Source organism: Egretta garzetta, unplaced genomic scaffold, assembly GCF_000687185.1.
Source record: "Egretta garzetta isolate BGI_Z169 unplaced genomic scaffold, ASM68718v1 scaffold287, whole genome shotgun sequence".
Taxonomy (NCBI): domain Eukaryota; kingdom Metazoa; phylum Chordata; class Aves; order Pelecaniformes; family Ardeidae; genus Egretta; species Egretta garzetta.
Genome location: NW_009260435.1, coordinates 2178188 through 2185894, shown reverse-complemented (window position 1 = coordinate 2185894; position 7707 = coordinate 2178188). Strand labels below are relative to the sequence as shown.

Below are 7707 nucleotides of genomic sequence, written 5' to 3'. Positions count from 1 at the left end.
TGCTTGGGGGGGGGCATCCTCTGGGGGGAGGGGAATGGATGTGGGGGGATATTTCTGACCCCCCCACTTTGGTGTCCTGCAGGACGGGGGAGGCCTGGCGCTCAGACCGCCTGATGCTGAACAAGGAGGTGCTGTCACCGCAGGCGGTGGAGGGTTTCATCCCCCTGCTGAGCAAGGTGGGCGAGGACTTTGTCCGGCGGGCACAAGCCCAGGTGGGGAGTAGCGGCCGGGACTGCTGGACAGCCGACTTCACCCATGAGCTCTTCCGCTTTGCCCTGGAGTGTGAGTGTCAGGGGCATGGGTTGGTGCGTGTCCCCCCCCGAAAGACCCCTTTGCAGGGTACCTGAGACGCGTTTCCCCCAGTTTCACCCTCAGAGGTGGGCAGACAAGATTCTCCCCCCAAGCTGTAGGGTCTAGAGGAATGTCCTCTCTCCGGACAAGTAAAGAACAACACAGCACTGTTGATAAAACACTGTTTTATCACCTACCGGTCATTGGCTGGTAGCCAACCCTCCCCAACGAGGGATGCCTCCAGGGCCCTGTGATGCTCAGAGCAAGAAGGAGGCCAAGCCAGGTCCCCATAGCCATGGAAAGGCTGGGGTTGGTGATGGGAGGGTGGAGGGGATGGGGAGGAGGTCCCCTCCGGCCAGGGTCCCTCACGGGTGCTGTGCTCACAGCCGTGTGCCACGTGCTGTATGGGGAGCGGCTGGGGCTGCTGCAGGACTTCGTGGACCCCGAGGCACAGCGCTTCATCGACGCCGTGACCCTGATGTTCCACACCACCTCTCCCATGCTCTACCTGCCGCCTGCCCTCCTCCGCCACCTCAACGCCAAGACGTGGCAGGACCATGTCAGAGCTTGGGATGCCATCTTCACCCAGGGTGAGCGCTCCTCCTGCCCGCCCCTCCCTGTGTCACCCAAAGTCCCTTTGAGGACTCGGCTTCATAGCGCAGCCCCATCTCACCAGTGTGGAGACCTTCTCCTGGGTCCAACCACCCAGCATGGGGCCACCAAGGCCAGGAAGGCTTTCCACATCTGAAGCCTGTGGGATGGAGCAGTGGGGAACCATCCAGGAACGATGAAGGGCAGATGATGGGCATCGCGTTTAGGGGGAGCAGCTCTCCCAGAGGGGCTTGTGGCCTCAGAGAGCTTTTGGCACCCTCCTGCAGGGTGTTGTCCCCCTGGAGCACCCTGACTCCCCACCCTCTGTGCCCACTGCTGGGTCCCACAGCAGGGACCACGGTCCCCAGGCTGCTGCAGGGACAACCGTGATGGAAAATCCATCAGCATGGCGCAGTCATGTCCTAAGGTGCCACATCTGGTACCTTCCTCCTCCACCATGGCCCCGGGGGAGGAAGGCCATGCTGTGTCTCCGTGTCTCCTCAGCGGACAAATGCATACAAAATGTCTACCGGGACCTGCGGCTGCAACGCAAGAGCACCAAGGAGTACATGGGCATCCTCTGCAGCCTCATTGTGCAGGACAAGCTGCCCTTGGATGACATCAGGGCCAGCATCACCGAGATGATGGCGGGCGGGGTGGACACGGTAAGGGGCAGGCAGGGTCGTCGGGCAGGGGGGAGGTCCTGGCTGGTGTTGAGCCTCGCTCTCCTGCCCCTCTCTAGACCTCCATGACGCTGCAGTGGGCCATGTTCGAGCTGGCGCGGTCCCCGGGGATCCAGGAGCAGCTGCGGGCGGAGGTCCTGGCTGCCAAGCGGGAAGCGGAGGGGGACAGGGTGAAGATGCTGAAAAACATCCGGTTGCTCAAAGCTGCCATCAAGGAGACGCTCAGGTGAGGAGGAACCCTCGCTTAAAAGCACCTCCAGCCCCTTCCCTCCCCAAACCTCTGGCACTGCTGGGATGTAGTGCACCGAGGTGGGACGTGGGTGGGCCAGGCTGTTTCCAAAACTCAGGAGCGTTGGACCTGTCCCCCCCCAGGCTGCACCCTGTGGCGGTGACCCTGCAGAGGTACACCACACAAGAGGTCATCCTCCAGGACTACCGCATCCCCCCCAAGGTCAGCATGGCTGCCGGGACCCTCCTCACCCTGACCCGCTTCACACGGGGCTCTGGGTGGAGGTGGGACCTGGTGCATGGGGGGGTGACAGGGCGGGGAGCAGCTGTGGGGCTCATCTGGGGCTGGATCCCAGCCCTGCACCCCCTTCTCGCACCTTGAGTGCTGGCGAGGCCCTGTGGGGAGCCCAGACCCACAGGGCTGAACCTTCCCCGCAGACACTGGTACAAGTCGGTCTCTACGCCATGGGCCGGGATGCCGAGGTCTTCCCCAAGCCGGAGCAGTTTAGCCCCCAGCGCTGGCTGGCAGCCGGCCCCAAGCACTTCAAGGGGCTGGGTTTTGGTTTTGGACCCCGCCAGTGCCTGGGGCGCCGGATCGCTGAGCTGGAGATGCAGCTCTTCCTCATGCACGTGAGCATCCTGCTGCTGGGGGCACCAGGGACTTGGTGCTGGAAGGAACCGGGGAGGTGGCACCTGGGTGTTGGTACCTCCAGCGTTTTCCATCCACTCTTTTCCCCTCCTTCCCAGATCCTGGAGAACTTCAAGATTGAAACCATGAGAGCGGTGGAAGTCGGGACAAAGTTCGATCTCATCCTGATCCCAGACAAACCCATCTACCTGACCTTACGGCCACTCGAGTCCCGGGCGTGAGGAGCCCGATCCTGGGTGACGCCCAGCCGGCCCGGGACAGCAGGCGCTTTTGGCTCCTTACAGCCAGGCTGCAGCACGGGGCTGTGATTTGGGGGACGGCCGGGATGCTTTCATGGCCACAGCCTTGGCTTGGTGCATCCCTGCCTTCACTCCAGCCTGCTCAAGGCTGTGCTTACGCCACGGGGGAGATAAACCCGGAGTTTCCCCAGCTCTGCCGCTGCCCCTGGAACCCCCAAGGAAGTGTGAGGGGGGTGGGTGTTGCTGCACTCCTCTGACTGCTTGAGGGTCCCCAGGGACCAGGCTGGGGCCCGCGGCCATGCCCACCTGACACCCCCTAATGTTTTGCTTCGCCTTAAATTTGCTCTGTAATTTCATCATGTGAAAAAGCACCAGCTCCTTTTCACCAGCATTAGGTTTCTCTGTCTCTCTCGCCGGGCACGGGCTGGGGCAGGGGGGCCAGGGCCCGGGGTCTTCTCAAGGGGGGGATCACTGGCAGGTTCTGGTGGGGAACAAGAAAAGGTCTCAGGGAGCTGTAAATCAGCTCTGGGTTTGGGGGGGAGGTGGTATCTGGGATGCTGGGGGGGGGGGCGCCGTGCATTTTTTTTCCTGGTCCCCGTCGGGTGCTCACCGAGGTGGGAGCGTGGGGGAAGCTGTGCTCCCGCTCCAGCAGACGAGTGCCCAGCTCCTGCTTCTCGCGTCCCCACCTCCTGGCCGCCTCCTCCAGCTGGGACAGACCCAAACCAGGCTGGTTCTCGCCAAAGCGGGGGCCCAGAGGTGCCCCCAGCCCAGCCTGGCACCCCAAGCCCCCCACCACTGAGCGGGGTGTGGGAGGGCGATGCCCACCTGCCTCTCCATCACCCACCCACGGGCTTGTGCCTCCTCCAGCCTGGCCAGCAAAGACAGCTTCTCCGCACCCCCAAAAACACCCTGTGGGCCATGAGATGAGCATAGGTGGGGAAAAGCAATGCCAGATTAGCCCCCCCCTTCCTACCCCCTGCTCACGATGGGGAGCAAGCCACAGGGGTGGCTATCGCCCCATGGAGCTGGAGATGCCACTGGGGTGATGCCCCCAGCATGCCTGGGCACTCCCCAGCATTGCTTTTTGGGGTGCCATGGCTCTGCCCCCCCATCCTCACTCTGCGCCCTCCTCCCCAGTCTCACCAGCAAGGCTAGGGGCCGCCGGGTGGGTGGCGAGGGGTGGAGGGGCCTCGCCAGCTCCTCCAGCAGGCTGCGGTTCTCGGCCAGCAGCATGGTATACACCTCCCCGGAGAGGGCTTCACCTGTGGGATGGGGCGGGGGGGCCACTGGGACGTGTCCTACACCCCCCCCAATGCAGAGATGGGGGCTAGGAGCAAGCCCTCGCCTCTCCCATACCCAGGGATGGGTGCTGGGGGGCTCAGGACCAGCTCTGATCCCCCACTGCAAACCGTCAGAAGGAGATGGCCACCAGCAGAGCCCAGCAGCTGTATGAGGGTCCCTGTCCCCACTTGCACCCACCCGCTGGCTTCTCAGGCCTCCTGCCCACCCCGGTGAGCTTCTCCTGCAGCACCTGCTCCATTGCCTTGATCACCTGCAGGAGAGAGCAGAGCCGTCCCCGTGTCACCAGGGCCCAGGGTGACACAAGGCTGCGGTGGCCATCACATCCCCTCCAGCACCAGGCAGTGCTCATGGAGGGCTGGAACAGGCCAAAGGCTCCCATCTTCTCACCCCAACCTCGTGCCCCGCAACTCACCTTCTCCTGCTGTCGCACCGTCTCCTCCAAGCCCTTCGTCTTGGCCACCTTCTCCTGGCACCTCCGCAGCGTGGCTTGCTGCTGCCAGTGGGCTCGCTGGAGCAGCACCAGTTCCTTCTCCCGGTCATTTTTCTGGGGGGGAGGAAGGGGAAAAGCCCCCAGGGACCTCCATGTCAATCCTTAAGCCTTTGGACATGGCTTGTAGGGCTGGGAGAGCCTTGTGGTGGGAGACCTGGGGCTCTCGGGCACTTGTTTGGCTATATGGGGGTGCCGTGATGCTCTCCCTGCTGCCCCCACCCTGTCCCTCAGGCAGCCCCTGCCCGCTCCTGCTGGTGTCCGTACCCGGATCAGCTCATTCTGCAGCTGCTGGACACGGTCCTTCAGCCTCCTCATCTCCGCCGTGCTGGCCACCAACTTGCGCTTGAGGGTGGCTGCAAGAGCCCATGTCACATCCTCGGCAGCTGGCCAGGGGATGGTGTGGTCTCCTCCGCTGCGCGAGGGAGAGGGGTCCCCTGATTGCCACCCCCCCGGCCCCTTCCTCATCACGCACCAAGCCTGTCCAGCAGTTCCTCCCGGGTCATGATGTCCAGGTCCCCGTCGGCGAGCAGAGCATGGCCCAGCTCCTCTTGCGAGGCCAGGCTATGCCGCAGGTGCCCGTTCTCCACCTCCAGGCTGGCGACATGCCGGCGCAGGGAGAGGAGGTCCCCCGCCATCTGCTTCAGCGCCAGGCGGTAGCTGCTCACCTCCTGCTAGCCCAAAGCAGAGCTGCTGGCACCCCATGGCCAGCCCGGGCTCTCCCCAGCACCAAGAGCTCAGCTGAGGATACTTGTCTTGAGGGTTAGACCCACCATGGAGGAGCTAAGGTACATCACTTCCTCTTGCAATCATCCACCCTTCTCTTCCCCATCCATCTTTCTCCAGCCATCTGTCTCTAGCCATCCATCCTTCTCTTGTCCATCCATCCATCCATCCATCCATCCATCCTTCTCTTCTCTGACCATCCATACTTCTCCCCCTCCAAACCTTCTTCTCTCCAACTGCCCACCTCTCTCTCCACCCCACAGACCTCCCCTCCCATTACCCCATCTCTTTCTACCATCCCCCCTGGCAGAAAAACCACTTGCCCAAGGATGTGGGGTGGAGCGGTGTCAGAGCTGGGGGGTCAACCTCAAGCTCTGAGCTTTACAGGGCTTTGCAGGTCTTTAGAAGGGAGGTGGTGAAGAATAAAGGAGGGATGAACAGTTTATGGAGGTGAGCCAGAGGGTTTTTTAGTACCCATGGGGCTGGGGAATGTCTTGCCAGGTGATGCTGGGGGGAAATAATGCCCTGAGGGCTTGCATCTTCTTAGGCTGGCCTCCGGAGTCCCTCCCTGCCGTGCTGGGCTGTGCAGAGGATCCCAGCAGTGGGGACCTTGGCCTGGGGGAGCCACGTGCCTCCAGCACCCCGCTGCCAGCCTTGGGAACGGCCTTGGCGGGGGGCCAGGGCACGGGGAGGGGATGCAGCAGCATCACCAGCCTTGGGGAAAGGGGGAAGGGGGGGGCAGGTGTTGTCAGAGGCTCCTTCCTCCCCATCTGCCCAAGAGCTGTCTCATCCAGGACACGGTTCATGCCCAAGATAAATTCAAGGGCTGCCCCCCTCCCCAGGACCTTCACTCATCGGCAGTGTAGAGCCAACAACAGCCTGGCTCCAGTCCCCATGGGGGCCAGGACCTAGCCTGGGGGCACTGCTGTCCCCCCCCGGTGCCCACATTGCCCCCCCACTCCTCTAGCCTCCCCAGCACTCACCGGCTCCTGGTGGTCCCCGATGATCTCCTGGGACCTTCAGAGCAGAGATTAGGGGACACCCTTGGCCAGCTGCCCCCGACAGAATGAAACACTGGCAAAGCCTTGGCTGGGCAACCCTCCGTAGGGGACAGGGGCCTATTTGGGGTGCTGGGGGGCAAGGCAAGTGCTGTTGGGGATAGGGATGCAGGGAGGGTGGGAGCCTGGAGGAAGTGAGGCAGAACGATTGGCAGTGATGGGGCAGAAGAAGCTGCTGGGGAAAACATGGGGACAATGCAGAAGGGAGGAGACCACCCCAAGGAGGATGAGAAGAAGGAGCCCAAGAGGGGGTTGCAGAACTGGTATGGCCCCCATACCTCTGCTCCTCCACCGGCGCTCCCATCCTGCGTGGGAACGGTTGCTCTCCAGGCAGGATGCTGGCCACAGCAGCAGCTGCCGGGAGGGACACATCATCTTGGTGGAGCTGGCAGGAGACATCGGAGCAGAGGGTGAGGATGAGGAGCAGGCCGGGGAAAGCCCTCTGAGAGGAGCAGCAAGCTCCTTCAGCCCCTTCCCCACAGCCAGGAGCAGCTCTCCTGGCTTTCACTGGGAACAAAACACCTTTGCCATTGTTGCTTTGGGGTCAGGATCCAGCCCTGCCCCAAAAAACCTCCGGCATCGCTGGCTGTGATGCTTCAAGCATCCCCCCTCGGGGCTTGGATGCAACATAGTGTGGCCACAGGGCTGGAAGACCTTTTCCTGGGGATGGGCACACTCGGGAACACCCGGCTTTGAGCATCACCTCATGGCTGGACCGTTGAGCCATGCGCCCTTGGGAGGAAACTTGGCTATGACCGAAAGCAACCCCAACCGGGTGCTGTCCCTGTAACAGGGACCTCTGGGTCCTCAGCTCATGTTGGTGACACCAGTGACAGGGTGGCTTCCCCGTCCCCACCCGCCACCCTCCGGCACTCACCGTGGAGGAGAAGGGTCTGTAGTACAGCGTCATCCCTGCTCCTGGGGTGCCCCACTCCACTGGCATCCCACTCCCAGCAGCCAGCCCTGCCCACCGGCGGGTTGCCAGGCTCTGCCTGCCCCAAACAAACTTCCCAGTGGCTCGGCCACCCCAGGCAAAAGTCCTGTCCCCACACTGCCACCCGAGCCGCTGGCCGGTGGACTTACAGACATGCCGGGCTGTTGCAACATGAGGAAAAGCTGGTTTTCCCAAGCCCTTTCTGCTGGCAGAGGGATTTAGGTGGCATGGGGGCTGCTGGCAGCCTGGCACGCTGTTGCTACAACACAACCCTCCTCTTAGCAACTCCTCCCTGCAGCAGCTCAGCACCTAAAACCACCTGGCTGCACCCTGGTGGGTGCCTTAGAGGTGCAGGCAGCTGGCTCTGCTGCTCCTCGCTCCAGCCACCCCCATCTCTTCCCCTTCAGCATCCCTCCAACCATTGCATCCCTCCAACCATTGCACATCCCGTTGGCATCCTACAGCTGCTTCCAAAGCTTTCAGGGGTGGCAGGCAGTGCCTACCTGCAAGGGCTTCCTT

At 62.7% G+C, this 7707-nt stretch overlaps 2 protein-coding genes across 2 annotated transcripts in view; one reads left to right on the top strand and one right to left on the bottom strand.

Annotated features, from left to right (window-relative positions):
- LOC104130717 (cholesterol side-chain cleavage enzyme, mitochondrial) overlaps window positions 1–2663 on the top strand; it is a 3929-nt gene extending 1266 nt beyond the window's left edge. The window contains exons 3-9 of the mRNA XM_009643787.1: window positions 83–282; window positions 678–881; window positions 1387–1547; window positions 1625–1791; window positions 1938–2016; window positions 2232–2423; window positions 2541–2663. Of these exons, the coding sequence (XP_009642082.1) occupies window positions 83–282; window positions 678–881; window positions 1387–1547; window positions 1625–1791; window positions 1938–2016; window positions 2232–2423; window positions 2541–2663 (1126 nt within the window). The remainder of the gene's footprint in view (window positions 1–82; window positions 283–677; window positions 882–1386; window positions 1548–1624; window positions 1792–1937; window positions 2017–2231; window positions 2424–2540) is intronic.
- Window positions 2664–3072: 409 nt separating this feature from the next.
- The window catches only part of CCDC33 (coiled-coil domain containing 33), a 42535-nt gene continuing 37900 nt past the window's right edge, over window positions 3073–7707 (bottom strand). The window contains exons 14-23 of the mRNA XM_035899501.1: window positions 6533–6639; window positions 6156–6213; window positions 4946–5144; window positions 4738–4826; window positions 4396–4527; window positions 4161–4233; window positions 3825–3943; window positions 3507–3590; window positions 3292–3387; window positions 3073–3162 (exon numbers count right to left, since the gene is read on the bottom strand). Of these exons, the coding sequence (XP_035755394.1) occupies window positions 3073–3162; window positions 3292–3387; window positions 3507–3590; window positions 3825–3943; window positions 4161–4233; window positions 4396–4527; window positions 4738–4826; window positions 4946–5144; window positions 6156–6213; window positions 6533–6639 (1047 nt within the window). The remainder of the gene's footprint in view (window positions 3163–3291; window positions 3388–3506; window positions 3591–3824; window positions 3944–4160; window positions 4234–4395; window positions 4528–4737; window positions 4827–4945; window positions 5145–6155; window positions 6214–6532; window positions 6640–7707) is intronic.